The sequence below is a fragment of the Bos taurus genome, chromosome 10 (assembly GCF_002263795.3).
Source record: "Bos taurus isolate L1 Dominette 01449 registration number 42190680 breed Hereford chromosome 10, ARS-UCD2.0, whole genome shotgun sequence".
In the NCBI taxonomy this organism is placed as follows: domain Eukaryota; kingdom Metazoa; phylum Chordata; class Mammalia; order Artiodactyla; family Bovidae; genus Bos; species Bos taurus.
This window is the reverse complement of record NC_037337.1, coordinates 44,503,359-44,528,566: the sequence shown is the minus strand read 5'-3', so window position 1 is coordinate 44,528,566 and position 25,208 is coordinate 44,503,359. Positions and strand designations below refer to the sequence as shown.

At 38.8% G+C, this 25,208-nt stretch overlaps 1 protein-coding gene across 8 annotated transcripts in view; it reads right to left on the bottom strand.

The window, feature by feature from the left end:
* The window catches only part of FRMD6 (FERM domain containing 6), a 267,195-nt gene that overhangs the window by 35,457 nt on the left and 206,530 nt on the right, over window positions 1–25,208 (bottom strand). For 7 of the 8 annotated variants that reach the window (XM_024997600.2, XM_024997601.2, XM_059890453.1 and 4 more), the window contains one exon: window positions 3,742–3,986. The exons of the other annotated variant lie outside the window; for it this stretch is intronic. In XM_024997600.2, coding sequence (XP_024853368.1) covers window positions 3,742–3,840 — 99 coding nt within the window. In that variant the 5' untranslated portion in view covers window positions 3,841–3,986. The remainder of the gene's footprint in view (window positions 1–3,741; window positions 3,987–25,208) is intronic. 8 annotated transcript variants of the gene reach the window in all.

Below are 25,208 nucleotides of genomic sequence, written 5' to 3'. Positions count from 1 at the left end.
AAATGTCATATACAAAGTACTTTGGATAAAATACGATTAAAAAGTTAAAAGAAAAATTCCAAACCACACGCTGTATACAAAATATGTTGTACCTCTGTATAACTGTTGTTCAAATAATCTCCATACATCCATACATCCTATATAATTATTATTGTTCTGCTAGTTTTAAATCAAGTATCTGGAGCATAATAAAGCTCTTTAACAACTATCAAGGAAAGACAATGTTCTTGTTTAAAAACTGCAAGTAAGTAAGGCTGTGGCTCTGAAGTCTTACCTACTGTGAAAACAATTTTGAGTTTTTTGCATTTGCATATTATGAGTCTTGAAGGCTATGTTTTAGTTGACTGAAAATTTTTCAAGTTCTCTAATCTTTAGGAGCAATAGGAACTTTAAAAGGTGCCATAGACTATGAGGCATTAGGGATAAGAATGAAAGCATTATCTAAAAATATACTTTGTATGGAACTTTTTAATAAAAACAGCATCTAATTCTCAATATTAATGGCTTGTTGAGCAAGAATGTCTAAAATATGCTACAGAGAAAGAACTGTTCACTCTCGTCTCAGTGAAGAGATATAATCTCTTAGCCACAATTTATATCACTTAAAAATGTTGTGACTCCTACATTAACATAACTTTGTTTCCAAAAATTTCCAAGTTTCCATATTTAATATTTATCTGATGATTAAAATAATTTAGAACAATCCCTATTTGTTCAATTCATGGAAAATCAAAAATGATCAAAACTACATTTACCCCATGCAGAAAGGCAATATTCTATCAATTACACTTCTCAGGGAATAGATTTTCTCCATTTAAAAAAAATGTTTAGAAATGATTTTTAAAAAGGAGACCATTAATGAAATAGTTTTTGTTATAGTTAATCTGTTCTACCACAACTCTACAAACATCACTGCTATTTTCTGAAGACAAAAATGACACTTTGTAGAAAATGACATGCCTTTTGGCAGCCCTGAGTTGGCTTTGCAGCAGTGAGGGGACCCCGAGCTACTTAACCCAGTTCCTCCTCCTCCCTCCTTTGGTCCAGCAGTTCGCTTGCTAATGAGGAGTCTGGACATGGCAGGGCTATGCACGGACCCTGGAATAAGAACAGGTCTACATGGTGTTCAGAAGTTGAGTTTCATTAATAGAGGGAGCATACAGCTCAAAGAAATGAAAACAAGTGCTACTCTATTAAGTGCTCACTCACTGAGGCCAGACACGGCAGTAAGCAAGTAAGCCTCTTATGTCTTTATATGCTCACAATGTCCCTGTGAGGAGAGCAGATTATTTTCACTTTATAGAAGAGGAAACCAAAGCAAAGAACTACTTTGCCCAAGGTTGCAGATGTGAAGTAGGGATTTCAACATAGATCCCTGTGTCCCGCCCTAGACTTATTAGATCACCAACTCCAAGGAGTGGAGTCCAATAGTCTGAGTATTTATCAAGCTCTCCAGATAATTTTTTAGACATCAAGTTGTAAAATCACTGATCTATAGGAACAAATGGATCGTCTGTCAGTTCTCCATAACTATCTTCCTCAACTGAGATTTCAGTATAAATTAATTTCTTAGAAAATTATAGCCAGCTCCTAGTATTCCTCATGAAATAAGACTAGTCTTCCTTCTAACTTACCTGAGGTCAGTAAGGTTTTGTTCCATATACTTTTTGTGTGTACACACATATGAACACATTTATACATATTCAACCAGGTGAAAAGGCAGAAATGGAACGGAGAGAAGTTTCTTAAGTGCTTATACTATATGCTTATGTATATTTTAAAATTTTAGTTGATACCTTCTCTATATAACTGTCAAAAGAACTCAAACAACATATTCATGTATACATGTAAATTATCTTTTAATATATTCTGACAGTGCCCAAACTGAAGAAGAGAGATAATGTTGCCAACTTTAACTAGGTTTTAAAAACCAAATGCTGGAATAATAACAGTTTATCACTTCACACATCCAAAACAACTTTGAGTAATCTGAGTATAGAAGAGCTAAATCAATAGAAATTCTGCCTAAGAGACTGATAAAATTCACTCAATAGGCAGGTTTGATACTCAGACAATTCCTTTAAGCAAAAACAAGGCTACATTAGTAAATCAAGGAACTCTGGTGACTGATAGAATGAAACCAAAATAATTATGATAAGCAGAATCTTTTCCTCTAAATTTTTAATGGAGCTATTTAAATGTCATATAGTTTCCATATAACATTTAGAAATTTCTTTTCATGTGGCAATTGGGTTAAAAATACAGTAGCAAGAAGAACTAACTCAAGACATGAACTAAGGAAATTTTTTCCTTAATTCCAACAGAATACAAAGAAAGAACATGAAAGTTGACAACAGGGAGGGGTTGACAAATGCTAGGCATGACTGCGATCACATAAAACTGTGCAGCAGTCTCTACCAAAGCTCAACATGTGCATACATCATGACTCACAATCCACTTCCAGGTATAAGTCCAGATATGTATATACATGTGTGTGTGCTCAGTCGCTAAGTCATGTTCGACTCTTATGACTCCATGGACAGTAGCCCGTGAGGCTCCCCCGTCTATGGGATTTTCCAGGCAAGAATACTGGAGTGGGTTGCCATTTCCTCCTCCAGGGTTTCTTCCTGACCCACGGGTTGAACCCATGTCTCCTATGTCTCCTGCACTGGCTGATTCTTTTACCACTGAGCCACCTGGGAAGCCCATATACATATGTGTATACACATAAAATGTTCATAACTGTTTTATTTGTAATACCTCCAAAACTTAAAATAACCTAATACCCATAATAATAGCTGGAGAAGAAATTAGGCATACTCATACAATGAAATATAAAAATGAAGAAAAGAATTACTGTCACATGCAACAGCATGGATAACTGTCACAGGCCAAATATTGAGTATATAAAATATAAGCAGATATAAAAGTGAGCACCACATAATTTTAGCTGCATGAAATTCAGAAATAAGAAAATTACTCTATGGTGATAGAAGTGGAAATAGATATTATCTTTTGGTAGAGATTATTGATTAGGAGGGATCACAAAAGATCTTTCTGGGGCACTAGAAATCTACTATATCTCAAGCTGAATGATGGTTACTTGGATGTATACACTGGGGAAAAGTCAGAGCTGCACACTCAATATTCCTATACTTTGCTGTAAGTAAATTATAACTCAACTTTAAAAGTAAAAACAAAAAAGAAAATGTATTATATTCCTCAATGTCCAGGTTAACTAAGAGAGTTAACTCCATCCAGCTCATGAACCATAAGCAAGTTTAGTGAGTAAATGCACAGCCTATTCTTGAAATTGGCTAGACTTAGGCTACGGCCTACTATCAAAACAATGATCAAGATGCATGTTAAAAAGTTAGCAACTATGTATTACCATTTCATGTGTGTAGGGGACAACTCAAAAGTATTTAAAAAGCAAACTCAGATATCCATAAAAATTATATTTCAATAAAAGTTTTTTTAAAAAGCAAAGTGTTTATTTTTCTATATATAATATAGTAACAGATATTCTCTAATTTTACCAAACAAGAGAATGGTAAAGACAGCTGAACTTAAGTTATCATTCAAATTTATACCTGTGTAGACAGCCTTAATACCCCAATTCTCCAGCATTATTAATGGTCTCATTCTGTGAGGATCTCATCATTAGCCAAGCCATAATTTGAATGTGGTCACTGGTGGGAACATCATCATTTAAACATTTCTAAAGTAGGATCTACTCACATTTATGATGATGTTCAGAGATTCATCATTAGGAAGGAAAATACACACACTCCGGCGGTCTTGCATGACTCTATTGTTATGGAAGTTCAATTTGTTCATTGTGTTGTGGGCTCTCTAGTGGTCAGGGCTGGGCTTCGAGTCCTCGGCAATTCCTCTGGTTCCGAGTACTCCAAAGCCAAACTCTGCTCCTCATCACACTCCCTACAGGAGAAGCATCGTGATATTCGACTACGTAGGTTTCATAGCTGTAAAAAAAAAAAAAGAAAGTCCAAAAGGAAGGAGGTTGTGAATGAAGATGGTAAGATTGGTGAATAGACAGATGGGAGAGGAGCTGCAGCAGGACAGGGCACAGCACATCTCACAGTGAGGCCCGCCTCGTCTAATCACTGAAAACGCAAGGGCACATACTCTGTACTTGGCCCACTGCCAAGTGTTTTAAAACTTATATTCACAGTCATGAATTTAACATAAAGCCAATGAGTGTCTCTACATTCAAGGTGGTACTGTGTACTGCAGGGCTTTCAAAAGCAGAGCCTGCCTTTGAGAAGTTTCCAGTCTCATATGGAAGGGTTCTGGAATAAATGAACAAAATGACAAAGCAGCAATAACAACATAACTCTCAATCCCTCTCCTTTTTTTCTTCCATTACAATCAAACTCAAAGAAATGTCTTGGATCTTACATTATATTCCTTCTTCAACCACTGTGGTCTGGCTTCCATTTCCTTCTTCTAACCAGCGTGGCTTTGCCAGAGGAAGCCAGTGATCTCAAGACCACGAGGAGAAACCATAGCATTCACTTTGATTGACCTCAGTATGTACAACACTTACTAAGGCTCTTAAGTCCTCCTTACAACCTTTTTCTCCCTGAGTTTTTATGATGCTGCCCTCTCTTCTCATTCCCTAACCTGACAATGCAAACTTTATTTTTCTGTTATTTCACCAACCAGCTAACACACAGAAATAACATGATAGTATATAATAAATATTTGTATTTATTTTATATGGTGGATTTTGGATACTTCTCATATCTAACCAGTTTATTAAACCATGTAATTTTACTTTTTAAATTCTCTCAGATATTCAGTGTAAACAATTTTGCCTGCAAGTTATAAAGACTTAATCACCAATTTTCAATTTTCAATAACTTTTTATTTCTGTCTCATGTCTCACTGCACTGGCAAGACTTTAAGAATAATTTTAAAACACGGGTGGATATTTTCTACTTTTAATGAATGTGTCTAGTATTTCATATATTATTCCTAATACAACACTATTCAACCAAGGTATGTTAAGACATACCTTCTGGGCTTCCCTGGTGGCTCAGAGGTTAAAGTGTCTGCCTGGAATGCAGGAGACCAGGGTTCGATCCCTGGGTCGGGAAAATCCCCTGGAGAAGAAAATGGCAACCCACTCCAGTACTCTTGCCTGGAGAATCCCATGGAGGGAAGAGCTTGGTAGGCTATAGTCCATGGGGTCACAAAGAGTTGGATACGACTGAGGGACTTCACTTTTTCACTTTCTTTCATGTTAAGACAACTTGCCTGTCAAACCAGTAGTAATCATTTATATTGTTCCTTTACAGCTACATTTGTAGGATATGTAGGAATTTCCAGGAATATGGATTAGTTTTATCAGGCAGAAAGCATAACCATATAGTTTTATTAGAAGAGCTATTATCACTGCTCATATAAATCAAACCATAAATAAGGCAGAATCTTGGCTTATTTGTTGGTGCAATGTCCATCTGTTATCAGCAAGAAGACAGGAGAGAATATACTCTTAGATGGCACCATAAGTAAATGTAAACTAGTATTTTTTTTTTTTAAAGTATAAATAAAATACCATCCACCAGGGAGCTACTCAAAACTAAAGTAAAAACATGTACAGTATTTCCTTAGGAAGGAGACCAAAAGACCCTTAGGAGTATTTTGCATTTCTTAAAGCATAAAGGCAATTGTTTCACATTAGGCTGTAGCCAGTATATCACCTTACAGGGTCACCAGAGGTCAGTGCTACAGTTCTCTCCAGTATGGGGTGGCTAGAATGGTTAGCCTTTGTGTTCTATGAACACAAACTAACTGCACTTCAAATCCAACCATTCAGCTGTAGAATGCACACTTTAAACAATTCAAAAGCAAAGAAAGCCATAAGTGAACCATGCAAAGAAACAGAGGAAAATAATAGAATGGGAAAGACTAGAGATCTCTTCAAGAAAATTAGAGATACCAAGAGAACATTTCATGCAAAGATGGGCACAATAAAGGACAAAAACATTATGGACCTAACAGAAGCAGAAAATATTAAGAAGAGGTGGCAAGAATATACAGAAGAACTGTACAAAAAAGGTATAAATGACCCAGATAACTATGATGGTGTGATCATTCACTAGAGCCAGACATCCTGGAGTGTGAACTCAAGTCGGCCTTAGGAAGCATTACTACAAACAAGGCTAGTGGAGGTGATGGAATTCCAGCTGAACTATTTCAATCTTAAAAGATGATGCATGAAAGTCCTGCATTCAATATGTCAGGAAATTTGGAAAACTCAGCAGCGGCCACAGGACTGGAAAAGGTCAGTTTTCATTCCAACCCCAAAGAAGGGCAGGGCAAAGAATGTTCAAACTACTGCACAATCATACTCATCTCACACACTACAAAGTAATGTTCAAAATTCTCCAAGCCAGGCTTCAACAGTACATGAACTGTGAATTTCCAGATATTCAAGCTGGATTTACGAAAGTTAGAGGAACCAGAGATCAAATTGCCAACATCTGTTGGATCACAGAAAAAGCAAGGGAATTCCAGAAAACATCTACTTCTGCTTCACTGACTAAGCTAAAGCCTTTGACTGAGTGGATCACAAAAAACTGTGGAAAATTCTGAAAGAGACGGGAATACAAGGCCACCTTACCTGACTCCTGAGAAATCTGTATGCAGGTCAAGAAGCAACAGGTTAGAACCGGACATGGAAGAATGAACTGGTTCCAAATTGGGAAAGGAGTATGTCAAGGATGTATATTTTCACCCTGCTTATTTAACTTATATGCAGAGTACATCATGAGAAACACTGGGCTGGAATCAAGATTGCTGGGATAAATATCAATAACCTCAGATATGCAGATGACACTAAACTTATGGCATAAAGTGAAGAACTAAAGAGCCTCTTGATGAAAGTGAAAGAGGAGAATGAAAAGGTTGGCTTAAAATTAACATTCAGAAAACTAAGACCAAGGCATCAGATCCCATCACTTCATGGCAAATAGATGGGGAAACAATGGAAACAGTGAGAGACTTTAATTTTTTTTGGACTCCAAAATCACTGTAGACGATGACTACAGCCATGAAATTAAAAGATGGTTGCTCCTTGGAAGAAAAGTTATGGCCAACCTAGATGGCATACTAAAAAGCAGAGACATTACTTTGTTGACAAAGGTCTGTCCAGTCAAAGCTATGGTTTTTCCAGTAGTCACGTATGGATGTGAGAGTTGGACTATAAAGAAAGCTGAGTGCCGAAGAAGTGATGCTTTGGAACTGTGGTTGGAGAAGACTCTTGAGAGTCCCCTGGACTGCACGGAGATCAAACCAGGCAATCCTAAAGGAAATTGGTCCTGAATATTCATTGGAAGGACTGATGCTGAAGCTGAAACTCCAATACTTTGGCCACCTGATGTGAAGAAATGACTCATTTGAAAAGACCCTGATGCTGGGAAACATTGAAGGCAGGAAGGGGATGACAGAGGACGAGATGGTTGGATGGCATCACCGACTTGATGGACATGAGTTTGAATAAGCTCTAGGAGTTGGTGATGGACAGGGAAGCCTGGCGTGCTGCAGTCCATGGGGTCATGAAGAGTTGGACACAACTGAGCGACTGAGCTAGGAACAATAGTCTCAGGTATACTATGTGAGAAATACAGTTCTAAAATAATTTCATAGTCAAATATTATATTTCATGGCAAACTTTTTTCCCTATGCATAGATATATTCTAACACTTAGGCCTCCTCTCTGATATTAAATATGAGATATTTAATAGGAGTTTCCCTGATAGCTCAGTTGGTAAAGAATCCACTTGCAATGCAGGAGACCCTGGTTCAATTTCTGGGTTGGGAAAATCCGCTGGAGAAGGGATAGGTTACCCACTTCAGTATTCTTGGGCTTCTCTAATAGCTCAGCTGGTAAAGAAGCCACCTGCAAGGTAGGAGACCAGGGTTCAATCCCTGGGTTGGGAAGATCCCCTGGAGAAGGGAAAGGCTACCCACTCCAGTATCCTGGCCTGGAGAATTCCATGGACGGTATAGTCCATGGGATCACAAAGAGTCGGACACGACTGAGTGACTTTCACTTTCACTTTTATGATATTAAAATCTTTTCAAGAAATTATAAGCTATGATTAAATGCAACTTATTTAAATTCAAACCATTAAGTGATATTAATCCCAGTAAAATTATTTAAATCTATACTTCAAATTGAGCTACTCATATAATTTTCCATTTCTAATTAAATCAATTAAAGGGGGTTTATTTCTACTGACCTACTTTCTAGAATTTAAAAAACAAACTAGGGAAAAATATCTTCTGAAATGGGGATGCTTCCAGAGCTTCATTAAAACAATTTTAAAATTCCATGAGTACAATTTTTATTTACTAGTTTGTTTATGGTTCAATAGTACAGTATAAAAAAGGACTAGAAGAGGATTATAAAGAAAATTTAATAAAAGCAGAGTTAAGAAGCAGTGCTGCTTCATTGCTGCTTTTCTGCTTTGAGGATAGCAAACTAGCAAAGCCCTGAAAGAGAGACAGTATTAAGATTTACTTTACCCAAGCCTGCATTAAAGCTGATTAAAAGGTTCCACTGAAATAGCAAAATTCCCGTATCTCTAATACGCTTCAGTATAAAATTTAAAGTTAGAGAGTCCTAGGGGAAAGACTTAAGACTAAATTTTTAACAATTTTAACCACAGAATTTAGCCTCTGAGCCATAGGCTACTTCTTTTGTATCCTAAGTCCCGAAGCAGTCCCAGGAGGGCACATTTCCTACTCCAGGGCAGCCCTTGTGTTCAATAATCTAGAGATAGATTATCTATAAAGAGCAAACCATGTTATAATACCATATTTCCCAAACAACAAAAGAACAGCTAATATGGTGATCAAGCCCCACCCTGCCATCTTTGTTGTCATTTAGTTGCTAAGTCATGTCTGACTCTGTGACCCCATGGATTGCAGAACACCAGGCCTCCATGTCCTCTACTATCTCCAGGAGTTTGCTGAAGTTCATGTCTGTTAAGTCAGTGATGCTAACCATCTCATCTTCTGCCACCCTTTTCTCATTCTGCCTTCAATCTTTCCCAGCATCAGCATCTTTTCCAATGAGTTGGCTCTTCACATCAGGTGGCCAAAGTGTTGGAGCTTCAGCTTTAGCATTAGTACTTCCAATGAATATTTAGGGTTGATCTCCTTTAGGATTGACTGATTTGATCTCCGTGCAGTCCAAGGGACTCTCAAGAATCTTCTCCAGCACTACAATTTGAAAGCATCAATTCTTTGGTGCTCAGCCTTTTCTATGGTCCAACTCTCACACTCATGACTTTTGGAAAGACCATAGCTTTGACTATACAGACCTTTGTTAGCAAAATGATGTCTTTGCTTTTTAATATGCTATTTAGGTTTGTCACAGCTTTCTTTCCAAGAAGCAAGCATCTTCTAATTTCATTGCATAATCACCGTCCACAGTGATTTTGGAACCCAAGAAAAGAAAATCTGTCACTGTGTCTATTTTTTCCCCTTCTATTTGCCATGAAGTGATGGGACTGGATGCCATGATCTTTGTTTTTTGAATGTTGAGTTTTAAGCCAGCTCTTTCACTCTCCTCTTTCACCCTCATCAAGAGGCTCTTTAGTTTCTTTTCACTTTCTGCCATTAGAGTGGTGTCATCTGCATATCTGAGGTTGTTAATGTTTCTCCTGACATCTTTATGAATACCCACGTTTCAATTATTTGTCAATTTCCCTACTCAAACTTTAAACCCACATTATTTTAAGTTCCTTACTTCCTGATAAGCCCATTAATTATAAAGTTACTTCATTTCTTTTAAGAATCAGGAATCTCAAAAAAAAAAAAAAAAAAGAATCAGGAATCTCACACGTGGTATGGACATTCAATACTGATTTTCAGTTTTTAGAAACTACTGGATATAGCCTTTAAAACTGTGTCACCTTGGAGTAAAAGTTTGGACTTTACTTCAGTATAATCAGTTGGTTTGTCAGTTGTGATGAAGATCTCATACTCTTACCAGAGGTTAACAACAGGGAAAGTGGGTACCATGGGTACAGAGGAACACTGTCCCGTATATCTAAAATGCACTGTCCTATATATCTAAAAGCATTCTAAAGTTAAAAAGTTTATTTAAAAAACCCTAGGTCACCAGAAATTTACTCCTTATACAACAGGTATAGTCTCACTTTGAATGGAAGATCCTTAATTCTGAGACTGTCACCCTAAAAAAAGTTAGGTGGTAATTTGATAAGAAAATTACTATAACATCAGCATGGTTAGTAGGCATATTTCAACAGTCAATAAGGTATTTTTATTACCTAACAAAAATAAGGCAAATAGTATCTTGAAAAGCTGGGTGGCAGACAGCCCTGTCTTTTAATTTAATCACTACAGATTCATGAAACTCAAATTATATACACAGCATTGTAGTATTTACTTGGCATAAAGCAGAACACTAAAGCAATGGAAGATGTGCCCCCTACTCCCACGAATTCACCATCAAGTTAGGGATATCACAGGGCCAGGACGCTTAGGATGATGATATTGTGTCCCTCCTTCCCATGAGCACACAGACTCCGATGGACACTTCTGGGAAGACATAACAGATGACAGCATTAGGTGTATGAATACTGTGGCTAACGTCACTATGGAATAAAAAGTACATAGTCTTTTACTCAATGTTTTCCTAAAAGTGATATCAAAATGGCTTTGTTGTTGTTGTTCATTTATTCATTCAGCATATACAGCTACTATGTGACAGGTGTTGTTGTAAGTGCTGAATACACAGCAATGAATAAAACAAATACTCAACTCTAATGGAGACAGACAATATATAATGTAGATAGTGACATGTACTGTGAAGAAAAATAAATTCAGAGTAGGTGAGAGAGCTGATGAAGATACTGTGGTCATGTGGATGCTATTTCATACAGGGTACTCAGGGGAAGCATTTCTAATATTTGAGCAGATATAAGAATTAAGAGAGCGATGTAATTTATTTCCTTTCTTCTTTCCTTCTTTCTTTTCTTCCTTCCTTCCCTCTCTCCCTTCTTCCCCCCATCCAACCCAGGGAAATTTTTTTCCAAATAGAGGGGACAATAAGTGCCAAAGCTCACTGATGCTTCAGAAAAGGTAAAGTAACAGTAAAAACTATAGCTAACATTGACTACATACTTGTCGCATTTAGTCGCTGAGTCATGTTTGACTCTTTCGTGCCCCATGGACTATAGCCCTGCAGGCTCCTCTGTCGATGGGATTTCCCAGGCAAGAATACTGGAGTGGGTTGTCATTTCCTTCTTCAGGGGATCTTCCTGACTCAGGGATCAAACCTGCCTCTCCTGTATCAGCAGGTGGATTCTCTACCACTGAGCCAAATGCTGATGTTAAGTACTCATGGTACATTAAAGAAAACCGACAACTCTTTGCCATGCTTCTCATGAAGAGGTAGGTAGGATCTATTTCCGTCTTCTCTTGAATCTGAGCTGGCCCTCTGACTAGCTCATGCTCAAAGCTCTGCCTCTGCTTGTAGTTGTTGTTGTTGTTATTATTATTATTATTTTGGTCTAGCTCCTCTATTCAGATCTTCTTAGAGCAGGATCACTAGTCTGTGAGAGTATGAGTGTGTGTGTGTATATGTTTAATTTTCAATGGCAGGTACATGCTGCTGCTGCTGCTAAGTCGCTTCAGTTGTGTCCAACTCTGTGCGACCCCATAAACAGCAGCCCATTAGGCTCCCCCGTCCCTGGGATTCTCCAGGCAAGAACACTGGAGTGGGTGGCCATTTGCTTCTCCAATGCATGAAAGTGAAAAGTGAAAGTGAAGTCGCTCATTGGTGTCTAACTCTTCGCAACCCCATGGACCGCAGCCCACCAGGCTCCTCCATCCATGGGATTTTCCAGGCAAGAATACTGGAGTGGGTTGCCATTTCCTTCTCCAATGCATGAAAGTGAAAAGTCAAAGTAAAGTCACTCAGTCATGTCTAACTCTTCTCGACCCCATGGACTGCAGCCCACTAGGCTCCTCCGTCCATGGGATTTTCCAGGCAAGAGCACTGGAGTGGTGTGCCACTGCCTTCTCCGTATATACTAATTAAAAGTGGCTTGACCGGTTTACTACACACATGTCCTTGGACAAGGAAGATTATACAGCAGGGGTTCTTAACCTTGGCACTGTTGACATTATGGGGCCAAATACTCTATGTAGTCAGGGGCTGTCCTGTGCACTGCAGGATGTTCAGTGTTCATCTCTGATCTCTGCCCACTAGATACACGGAGAATCCCCCTCAACTCCCAGTAGTGACAACCCAAAATATCACCAGACATTGCCAAATATCAACTTGGGGGCAAAATCACCCATTGCTCAGAACCAATCGTTGAGAACAAGTTTCCTTATAGAGTCACAACAGGCTGTTCTTACCATCCAGTTAATTTTTAAGCAGTGAAAGAAAAATGTTAGTCAGTTATGTCTGACTCTTTTGTGACCCTATGGACTGTAGCCCACCAGGTTCCTCTGTCCATGGTATTTTCCAGGCGAGAATACTGGAGTGGGTTGCCATTCCCTACTTCAGGGGATCTTCCCAACCCAGGGATCAAACCCAGATCTCCTGCATTGCAGGTGAATTCTTTACCAGTTGAGCTACCAGGGAATCAAACTCCTACCAAACACACATTTTCCAACTAAATGTCAGCAACTTAGTTTCAAACTTAGAAATCTGGCTTGAACCTTAAATTTTTCCACGGCCACTAGCTTCATAACAGTTTTGAAATTTAGCCTTCTTGAAACTTCAAGTTTTAACTCAGTGTATTGCCAAACTTCTCATGTAAGTAGACTTCCATTATTACCGGTACTCGCTGTTGGAAAGTCCTATAGTTTAATCCCAGTACCTAGAAATATAAAAACTGACCTGGAAATAAATGATACCTGATTATCAATTGTCTGTACGCATCAATTTGTCTGTACACTCTGTATTATGAGGACTTCTTTTTCTTAAGTAAGGTAATTTGCTTATAAGAGTCATTCTGGACCCACAGAGTTATTTTCCTCACGAGTAAGTAAACTGAACATTTTCTACTTCATGCCCTCTTTTGCAGTTACTGCTTTACCTAAAAAAGAAAGTAGCTGATATTTATCAACTATCCAGAGCCAAACCTCTACAAAGAACATCAGATACTCTGTTGCTGTCTCTTTCTCACCTCTAACCACTGTTTTGGTAGATAAATGCTGCTGCTGCTAAGTCCCTTCAGTTGTGTCTGACTCTGTGCGACCCCATAGATGGCAGCCCACCAGGCTCCCCCATCCCTGGGATTCTCCAGACAAGAACATTGGAGTGGGTTGCATGTCCTTCTCCAATGCATGAAACTGAAAAGCGAAAGTGAAGTCGTTCAGTCATGTCCAACTCTTCGCAACCCCATGGACTGCAGCCTACCAGGCTCCTCCATCCATGGGATTCTCTAGGTAAGAGTACTGGAGTGGGTTGCCATTGCCTTCTCCGGTAGATAAATGAGGCACTGTGAAAAGCTTAAGATCACCTCCCATATGACTGAGCCTCAAATGTTTAGAAACAATATGGGCAGAATACTGATTAAGGAGATAGACTTAACCTCCCCAATCAGTGAAACCTAAATCCTATCTAGAATCTACGATATGAGCTGTATGACCTTGGGCAAGGAACCCAATCTCTGAGCCTGACTCTTCATCAGTAAAATATGTACTATTGGCCTGCTTGGATTATTGGTCAGATTAAACAAGATAATGATTATAAAGCACTAGATATCAGGTTGTTGGGGGGATACTCACTAAAATAACAGCCATGAGTTGCCAGCTCATGAGAAGATATGTCTACAAGTGACTGACAAAAATACATATCATCTAGAGATCTAAAATTTAGAGCCAGATGCAGCGTCAGGGCTAAACTTTGGAATGTCTACTTTGGGGTGGGGAAGTTAAGTGTATTGTTGGTTGTAAATGGGACAGCTGCATATTATAAGGTGATAACTCCTTTGAAATTTAATATATTGAAAAAGAAAATGTATGTATGTGTGTATAAGTTCAAAGTGTGTGCTGGCTGACCATAGGACAGGACGTAAAAAACATCTGTTTCCATCTGTTTGGTACCATCTCTCGACTGGGGAGTACCCCTCTTCCACCCAGTATTTCCAGGGGAGCTGTCAGTCACAGTGTATACTCTTCTGTGGAAGAGTGAAGAGATGATCTAGGCAGGGATGTGACTCAAGGCTGGTCTAACAGACTGCATCACTCTTCAGTCACAGAGCTTGGTCTAAAGGGTGAACATATAACCTAAGCAAGACCAGAATTCCTCCATGAAATCTGTAATACACACGGAGAAGGCTGCACCTCCTTCTGGATTGCTGTTTGTGAGAATGATATGACCCTAGAGCTGCTGGCAATCATCTTTATGTGGTAAGAACTTTCCTGAAGAAGAAAGCCATCACAGAGGAAAGAGAAGCTCAGAAAGCATTCTGATTACATCATTTGAACTTCTATGTCTAGCTATGTCTGAAGCCACAAACTATCCCAAGGAATTCCCATATGTAAAACTAATAAACTATCCTTTCTCTTCAGCTAATTCTGCCCCTTGCAACTAAATGAGTCTTTTCTAATACAGCCCATTCAATCAAGCTGATTTACCGCTTGATATATTCATTCATTAATTCACTGAATGCCTACTATCACTGGTTACCTGTACCAATATTTACTTGAAAAAGACACTTCCCTAAGTTTTAAAGTTTTTCTCGATTCTAAAACAAAGGAGATTATTCACCATTAGTAGAGAAGACAAAAGGCGGAAAAATAGATCTGAATAAATGAAAAGTTTAGGTGACTGAGTTGCTGTTCAGATACCACCACTCTCTAAGAGCACTACATAGAGCGAGTGCTTTATGGGTATAATGCACACGTTCATTTAAGGCAGACCGAGTATACAGGACAACTAATTCATGATAATAATTTTCAGCAACAAAAGAATATCTCATCTTGAATACTAATTTGTGGGTGAATAGTCCTCTCTTATTAAAGACCACTATGTGTTTTTAAAGAGCCTCTTGATGAAAGTGAAAGAGGACACTGAAAAAGCTGGCTTAAAACTCAACATTCAAAAAAATAAGATCATGGCATCTGGTCCCATCACTTTATGGGAAATAGATGGGGAAACAATGGAAACAGGGTCAGACTTTATTTTCTTGGGCTCTAAAATCACTGCAGTTGGTGACTGCAGCCATGAAATTAAAAGACATTTGCTCCTTGGAAGAAAAGCTGTGACCAGCCTAGATAGCATATTAAAAAGCAGAGACATTACTTTGCCAACAAAGGTCCATCTAGTCAAAGCTATGATTTTTTCCAGCAGTCATGTATGGATGTGAGAGTTGGATCATAAAGAAAGCTGAGCACCAAAGAATTGATGCTTTTGTACTGTGGTGTTGGAGACTCTTGAGAGTCCTTTGGACAGCAAGGATATCCAATCAGTCAATACTAAAGGAAATCAACCCTTAATATTCATTGGAAGGACTGAGGCTGAAGCTGAAGGTCCACAACTTTGGCCACCCGATGCAAAGAACTGACTCACTGGAAAAGACCCTAATGCTGGGAAAGATTGAAGACAGGAGGAGAAGGGGATGACAGAGGACGAGATGGTTGGATGGCATCATCAAATCAATGGACCTGAGTTTGGGCAAACTCTGGGAGATCGTGAAGGACAGGGAAGTCTTGCCTTCTGCAGTTCATGGGGTCGCAAAGAGAAGGACATGACTTAGAGACTGAACAACAAAAACAACACACTATATAAGTAGCTGTGTATGAAATGCAGTTATTGTAATATACAGTTATTGTATGTACGGTGTGAAAATATGTAAACGCACGTATGTATCTATTTTAAATATGTAAGTATACGTATTTCTTGTTTAGTCACTAAGTTGTATTCAACTTTTTGTTACCCCATGATCTGTAGCCCGCAAGGCTCCTCTGTCCATGGGACTTTCTCAGGCAAGAACACCAGAGTGGTTTGCCATTTCCTTCTCCAGGGGATCTTCCTGATCCAGAATCAGACCCATATCTTTTGCTTCTCCTGTTTGGCAGGCTGATTCTTTACACTGAGCCACCTGGGAAACCATATTATTTTTACATAAATAGCATGTATATGTAAATATGTATATATAATACAAGCAATAACTACACTTGAAAATATTTATTGAATCAATGGAAAGTTTAGGTTAGGAAAGAAGCAATATAATGTGCTGCTTAAGCTTGGCCCCTGGAGCCTGACTGCTCCAATCTGGATGCCAGCCCTGACACCTGCCACTGCCCCTGGGCAAGACTCTTTACTTCCTCATGTCAATTTTTCTCACTTCTGAAATGGAACTGTTGTGGACATTATTAATTGGGTTACTCATTTACTATGAGGTAACATTCCTGATTTCCTATTATGGAAAACAAGTGGAATAATTGCTTTTTGGTAATATGTGTTGGTCATTATCTATGCTGTCATTCATCATATCTTGAGTTCTACAAAAAACAGTATTTCTCTCCTATTAGTAGCTAATAGATTATTTCATTTTTGTATTTAACCGATGAGGTTTGCTGTATCTTGGGGCTGGGAATGGAAAGAACCTTCCAATTGAAGTAGATGTGAATTGGTGCCAAGTACCGCTCATCATACTTTACTGAATAAAATTATATGGCTAGTCTTTGGCTATAGAAAAGGGAGAATATAGGCAAGACAGGCAAAGAAGCCTTGGACTGCAATAAGGAAAAAAAATAAGTAAAATCATGTATCCATAAGCTGCAGTTAGCACTGTAAATTACTGCAACCAGCATGAGTTTGTAGTAAGAAGCATAAAAATGTTCCTACCCTTTGATCCAGTAAGCCAACTTGAAAAATGTATAAGAAGGAAATAACTGAACCAAAGCACCACACTTGATCAAAAGCACTCAGGGAACCATTATCTACCAGGGTACAAACTGGGAAAAAAATCTAAATAGTCTAACAACAGCAATGGATTAGTAAATTATGGTATATCTAAAGTAGTATCAATAATAAAAAACTGCATTTACTCAGCACAATCCTCTCAAATCACAAATACCAACTAAGCCAAAAATTACCCTGTTTCACTACATATATAGTTCTGTTTATAGAACAGAACTTTCAGGAATAAAGAACTTAGAAAAAAAAAGATGACAAGTATCACAAGCAGTCAGTCAATGAACAAACATAATCCAACTGGATTTGAGTCCAAAGCACTTCATTAAAGTTTACAACTTTTTGTCTCTCACACCATTTCTAAACTCTGGCCTTTAGAGACTTTATAATCTCTTTGAAGTGTTGAAATTAACAGAGTAGAAACAATAGAGAGAAATACAATTATATTTTAAGTTAAATGCTAAACTGAGCAGTAAAATAAAGATTGTGGGATTTGAGAAAAGGCTGAGAACTGAGGGAAGTGCAGCATTTAGGCCAATTTCATGGAGGGAGGGGAAATGATTTGTATCCAGTAGAGATGAGAAAGAATTAAGGGTGGAGAACTACAAAGTTAAGACCCTGGGTGGGGAGGGAGGTAGGAGACAAGCCTGAAAGGCCTGATGAAATCAGGTCATGGAAAACTCATCATGAGACACTTTCTTCAGTACCCTGAGGGGCTTCTGAGTCATGGGAACATCACACAGTGGGTCGTTTTTTTCAAAGTTGTGCTCTGTGGTATTCAGAACCCTAGGCTTTTGAATTTCTCCTTCTTTAGCATTATTTTTTGCTATGACCATACTCATTTTATCCATTCAATTACAGAGGCAAAGCAAAGGACAATGGTAACAGTGATGTTAGGGGAAATGAAACTCCCACTTTTTTAAAAACACATGAGATTAAAAACATATTTCTGCAAAGCACCATTCTGGTATACTCTCCCTAAACAGAACAGTTATAAGCATAATTCTTTTAATCAATAATTACAATGGCTTCCCTCCGGAGTTCATAAAAGAAGTAATGCAGATCTTTAGAGTTATTTTAAATATTTTTAAAAGTCTAATAAAATTGGCATATGTACCCATGGTGATATCTCAAGGGAAATTAAAAGATCATTCACTTAAGTAACTTTATTATTAGGTTGGTACAAAAGTAATTGTGGTTTTGAACAAGGAATTTTAAATCATTATAACTAGGCTCAAACACATCTTTATTAATCAAAATAGGAACCATTACAAACAACACATTTTTTTTTGCCAGGGAGAAATAGGTTTGTTTATCCCTGAAGCATAAAAATCCATACTTCAGGATTCAGTGAACTCTTGAAAGCATTTTCTGCCTCCTGCTGGTTATGGAAGCGTTTTCCCTGCAAAAAGTTGTTGAGATGCTTGAAGAAGCGTTATCAGTTGGCGAGAGGTCAGGTGAATACGGCAGATGAGGCAAAACTCTGTAGCCCCATTTGTTCAACTTTTGAAGTGCTGGTCGCGTGGCATGTGGCTCAGCATTGTCACGCGGAAGAATCGGGTCCTTTTTGTTGACCGGCTGCAGGTGTTGCAGTTTTCCGTGATCACATCAATCTGCTGAGCATGTTTCTCAGATGTGATCGTTTCACGGGGATTCAGAAAGCTGTAGTGGATCAGACCGGCAGCAGACTATCAGTGACCATGACCGTTTTGGGTACAAGATTGGCTTTGGGAAGTGCTTTGGAGCTTCTACTTGGCCTAACCACTGAGCTGATGGTTGCCAGCTGTCATTTAAAATCCACTTTTCTATTTCCAGTTTTTTAAGGGATCTCCACACTGTTCTCCATAGTGGCTGTACTAGTTTGCATTCCCACCAACAGTGTAAGAGGGTTCCCTTTTCTCCACACCCTCTCCAGCATCTATTATTTGTAGACTTTTGGATCGCAGCCATTCTGACTGGTGTGAAATGGTACCTCATAGTGGTTTTGATTTGCATTTCCCTGATAATGAGTGATGTTGAGCATCTTTTCATGTGTTTGTTAGCCATCTGTATGTCTTCTTTGAAGAAATGTCTATTTAGTTCTTTGGCCCATTTTTTGATTGGGTCATTTATTTTTCTGGAGTTGAGCTGTAGGAGTTGCTTGTATATTTTTGAGATTAGTTGTTTGTCAGTTGCTTCATTTGCTATTATTTTCTGCCTTATGATCCAGCAATCCCACTGCTAGGCATACACACTGAGGAAACCAGAAGGGAAAGAGACACGTGTACCCCAATGTTCATCGCAGCACTGTTTATAATAGCCAGGACATGGAAGCAACCCAGATGCCCATCAGCAGATGAATGGATAAGAAAGCTGTGGTACATATACACAATGGAGTATTACTCAGCAATTAAAAAGAATACATTTGAATCAGTTCTAATGAGGTGGATGAAACTGGAGCCTATTATACAGAGTGAAGTAAGCCAGAAAGAAAAACATCAATACAGTATACTAACGCATATATATGGAATTTAGAAAGATGGTAACAATAACCCTGTGAACGAGACAGCAAAAGAGACAGTGATGTATAGAACAGTCTTATGGACTCTGTGGGAGAGGGAGAGGGTGGGAAGATTTGGGAGAATGGCATTGAAACATGTAAAATATCATGTATGAAATGAGATGCCAGTCCAGGTTCGATGCATGATACTGGACGCTTGGGGCTAGCGCACTGGGACGACCCAGAGGGATGGTATGGGGAGGGAGGAGGGTTCAGGATGGGGAACACATGTATACCTGTGGTGGATTCATTTTGATATTTGGCAAAACTAATACAATTATGTAAAGTTTAAAAATTAAATAAAATTTTTAAAAAATCCACTTTTCATTGCACATCACAATTCAATCAAGAAATGGTTTGTTGTTTCATAGAATAAGAGACTCCAAAACGACCTTTTTTTTTTTGGTCAGGTCAGGAGGCACTACTTATTGAGATTTTTCATCTTTCCAATTTGCTTCAAATGCCAAACGACTGTAGGATAGTCGACATTGAATTCTTCAGCAACTTCTCATGTAGTTTTAAGAGGATTAGCTTCAATGATGGCTCTCAGTTGGTTGTTGTTACTTTCCAATGGCTGGCCATTGTGCTCCTCATCTTCAAGGCTCTCATCTCCCTCGCAAAACTTCTTGAACCACCACCACTGCACTGTACATTCGTTAGCAGTTCCTGAGCCAAATGTGTTGTTGATGTTGGGGGTTGTCTCTGCTGCTTTACAACCCAGCTTGAAGCTGAATAAAAAAACTGCTTGCATTTTTTTTTTGTCTAACATCATTTCTACAGTCTAATAGAATACAAACAGCAAGTAATAAGTCATTAGCAAAAAAACATAAAGAGAGAAATGTGCATTCAAATGATGTATATAACATAACCACATGTATTTAAGAATCTATTCCAATATCATATGGCAAAGTTCAACAGTGCAAAACCACAATTACCTTTGCATCAACCTAATATCATTTTAAGTGCTTATTTTGACAGCACAATTAGTTTTACCTGCCAGATTAAAAAAAAAAAAAGGAAAGAAAACAAATGACTGAAATTTATTTTGATAGACAGTTTTTCCAAACCTAAAGCCCAGGAAGGTGGGAGGGAGGAAGGATAACAAGTAATCCTTAATGGCTGAAACACTGGGATAGATTTAGTCATTATATATACATTTAAAAAATAAACTTAGTAAGAAAAAAAAAAACAGACCTTCCTTCTGTCTAGTCTCATTCTAGTCATGTTACCTCCTCTGCTATACCTCCTCACTGTGTTCTAATCTAGATTTCCAAACGTCTTGTCTCATTCTTTAAATCTATCACCCCCGCAAAGCTGCCAGAGTGAACCTCATGAAACTGTACTTGCACATCACACCCAGCTCACATACTTCGGCGACGCAGCAGCTCCACAGGACAGCACCTGAACTCTGAGGCACAGCCATCTTCCATCATCAGGCCCCCCTCTTCCCCAGTGTGACCGCTCAAGTTGTATACTGTCAAAATTCTTTCCTTATGGTTCCCTGAGCAAGTCTTGCTCTCTTATTTCCATGCTTTTGACCACGGTGTTTCCTTGCCTATTATTTCACCCATTTCCAAAAGAACAAAAGCAAAGCGTTTTCGTTCTCCCTGGAAAACTCAAGACACAGGTCTGCAAAGCACGTCTCCACATCGGCAGGCAGCTGAGGAGTGTTTCTCCTGCATTCCTAATCACCTCTGTGCTTGCTGGTGAGTCTGCTTCCCAAAGAGTACTGGGAGAATCTGCTAGCATCTCTAGGTTTCTAATGCCTACAGTAGTCCTGGGTCTGTAATAAGCACCCAGGAAAGGTGCCCTTCCCTGGTGGCTCAGATGGTGAAGAATCTGCCTGCAATGCAGGAGGCTCAAGTTCGATCCCTGGGTCAGGAAGATCCCCTGGAGAAGGGAATGGCAACCCACTCCAGTATTCTTGCCTGGAGAACTCCATGGACAGAGGAGCCTGGTGGGTTACAGTCCCTGGGGTTGCAAAGAGTTGGACATGATTGAGCGACTAACACTATTACACTAGTGAGTTGTGTTGAGTAAATTATTTAGAAATTCACCAAAAATGTGAATGAATTCCCTAGCAATTAAGATTAAAATTAGGTTCTTTAAGAAGAACCCACCCCAGCAAAGGGTGTCAATACTGGTTACAGCTTCTTGAATATTTTCTCTATGTTAATTACAGGTGAAAGGGGGCACCTTTTTTTTTCTTGTCTTTAAATTTAGTGAACAAACATAATGTCAGTACTGTCAACAAAGTAGTTTGGGGGAAAGTCTCCATGTGTATCAGGGTAAGCCAACTTGTGTGAAAGCAAACATATATAAAGATACATCGGGTGGGATGCACTAAGTTGCAAGTATCCAAGATACCTAAATTGCACTTGGACTCTGGAGCCACACTGCCTGGGTTGGACTATTTATTAGCTGTATGATCTTGGACCAGTCCCTTCACCTCTCTACATCTCAGCTTCCATATCTGTAGAATAGAAATAATAACTGTATCTACCTTAAAGGATGCTACAAAGCATATGGCAAGCCCTATATGAGAGTTACCTACTGATATTTAAACTAGTTAAATGACATAAGGGGAATTTATAAAAACTAAAGTAACTTAAAGCTTAGAAGTAGGATGGGTAAGCTTGTGGGTGGTTTGATATGGTAGCTTGATATGTCATCCAGGGCCTAGTTTCTTCTTGGTACCTTGGAATAACTCCACTTTAAGGCTGGCATCTCTCAGAGTAGCTTAATCAACCAGAATGCAGAGGCAAACAAGAGTACTGATACTCAATCTGACTGGATGTCTTGGGTTACAAGCTCTCTATCACTGGACAGAGGGGCATGGACTCCGCAGATTAGCTAAGGCCTCCCAAGGCCCACTTCCAGAGCCAGAGGTGGGAGCAACTTCCCCTGAAGTGCGTGGACATCAAAACAAAAACACGGGTACCTTTGGGAAGTTGGAAGATGAGGGGAGACGCTAGATAAGCAACCAACAAGAAGAAAAAAGGCAACGGTGAAAATTCATGAATTTCAAACCACATAAACTTTATTTTTTCATAGTCATCTGTATTCAAAAGTCGTATCAGGTTTAGCAACCAGGCGCAAAAATTCCTTTCAGCCAAGATGAATTTTTAGCATGACACAGCCAACAAAAAGTGCTGTTCTCAGGGAAAATCCCCCAACTTAGAAGCATCTGCTTCTAATTTCCACAATGAAATCTTTGATTCCTTCATTCATGGGACTTGCACTCAATTCCCTCTGACACAGGAACTGCAGTTTTCTAGATAATAATTTTGCTGTGAAATTCTCATTATCTGGTTGAGATGTTTAAAGAATGAATTAAGTGTTTGAGAAGTTGCTAGCTTTCTTATAACACTGTGAAATGATTTTACATGTCATGAAATGGTTCTTAATAACAAGAACGAAATAAACATACAAACTGGAAATGTAAAAATCCATTGGCAGAATAGGAAAATACAAAGTACAGTACACAAAAACAATTCAGCAGCAAGCAGTGAACTACAGCTGTACATCAGCAAGTACGAATCCCCAAAACTGTGTTGAACAAAAAAAGCCAACTTGCAAAAGACTGTATATGCTATGATACTTTTCTATGAAGAGAAAGTTCAAAAAAATCAATGATTCATTTAGGAATACGTGTGTGTGTGTGTGTGTTTGTATGGTAAGACTACAAAGAAAGGCAAAGGAACAATTAACTTTAAAATTGCAATAGTGGTCCTGAGGGATGTAAGAGGCTGGGGTAGGGAATGTCTACAGAAACGGGCAGGGACTGCCAAGGTGCTACAGAAAGTCTTTTTCTTAAGCTTACAAGTAAATACAATGGTGTTCTTTCATAACTATTACTGCTTAAAATGCACTCTACTATGTACATTTCACAATTTAGCAAAGTTAAATGAGTCAGAGGTACTGATGTTAAAATACTGTGAATAACCACATACTACTGATTAAAAAGATATGTAACAACAAGTTATACAAGAGTTAAGTCAGAACTCAGAACCAACCAACAATGCATTCTGAAAGGAATTTAGGATGAAAAAACAGAAGGAGGCATTCCCTGTTTTAGATAAACAAACTCATAGAGAGTTAGCTGCATATCTCGGGAAGAATTTCAATGACCCCAGATTCTTGTATCTTCTTACAACGGCACTAAAATCATTAACTTGTGATATCTGTTTTTTGATAGACCATTCAGGTATGATCTAAATCAAATCCCTTATGATTATACAGTGGAAGTGAGAAATAGATTTAAGGGCCTAGATCTGATAGAGTGCCTGATGAACTATGGAATGAGGTTCGTGACATTGTACAGGAGTCAGGGATCAAGACCATTCCCATAGAAAAGAAATGCAAAAAAGCAAAATGGCTGTCTGGGGAGGCCTTACAAATAGCTGTGAAAAGAAGAGAAGCGAAAAGCAAAGGAGAAAAGGAAAGATATAAATATCTGAATGCAGAGTTCCAAAGAATAGCAAGAAGAGATAAGAAAGCCTTCTTCAGTGATCAATGCAAAGAAATAGAGGAAAACAACAGAATGGGAAAGACTAGGGATCTCTTCAAGAAAATCAGAGATACCAAAGGAACATTTCATGCAAAGATGAGCTCGATAAAGGACAGAAATGGTATGGACCTAACAGAAGCAGAAGATACTAAGAAGAGATGGCAAGAATACACAGAAGAACTATACAAAAAAGATCTTCACGACCCAGATAATCATGATGGTGTGATCACTGACCTAGAGCCAGACATGCTGGAATGTGAAGTCAAGTGGGCCTTAGAAAGCATCACTACGAACAAAGCTAGTGGAGGTGATGGAATTCCAGTTGAGCTATTCCAAATCCTGAAAGATGATGCTGTGAAAGTGCTGCACTCTATATGCCAGCAAATTTGGAAAACTCAGCAGTGTCCATAGGACTGGAAAAGGTCAGTTTTCATTCCAATCCCAAAGAAAGGCAATGCCAAAGAATGCTCAAACTACCACACAATCGCACTCATCTCACATGCTAATAAAGTTATGCTCAAAATTCTCCAAGCCAGGCTTCAGCAATATGTGAACCGCGAACTTCCTGATGTTCAAGCTGGTTTTAGAAAAGGCAGAGGAACCAGAGATCAAATTGCCAACATCCGCTGAATCATAGAAAAAGCAAGAGAGTTCCAGAAAAACATCTATTTCTGCTTTATTGACTATGCCAAAGCCTTTGACTGTGTGGATCACAATAAACTGTGGAAAATTCTGAAAGAGATGGGAATACCAGACCACCTGACCTGCCTCTTGAGAAATCTGTATGCAGGTCAGGAAGCAACAGTTAGAAGTGGACATGGAACAACAGACTGGTTCCAAATAGGAAAAGGAGTACGTCAAGGCTGTATATTGTCACCCTGTTTATTTAACTTATATGCAGAGTACATCATGAGAAACGCTGGACTGGAAGAAACACAAGCTGGAATCAAGATTGCCGGAAGAAATATCAATAAGCTCAGATATGCAGATGACACCACCCTTATGGCAGAAAGTGAAGAGGAACTCAAAAGCATCTTGATGAAAGTGAAAGTGGAGAGTGAAAAAGTTGGCTTAAAGCTCAACATTCAGAAAACGAAGATCATGGCATCCGGTCCTACCACTTCATGGGAAATAGATGGGGAAACAGTGGAAACAGTGTCAGACTTTATTTTTCTGGGCTCCAAAATCACTACAGATGGTGACTGCAGCCATGA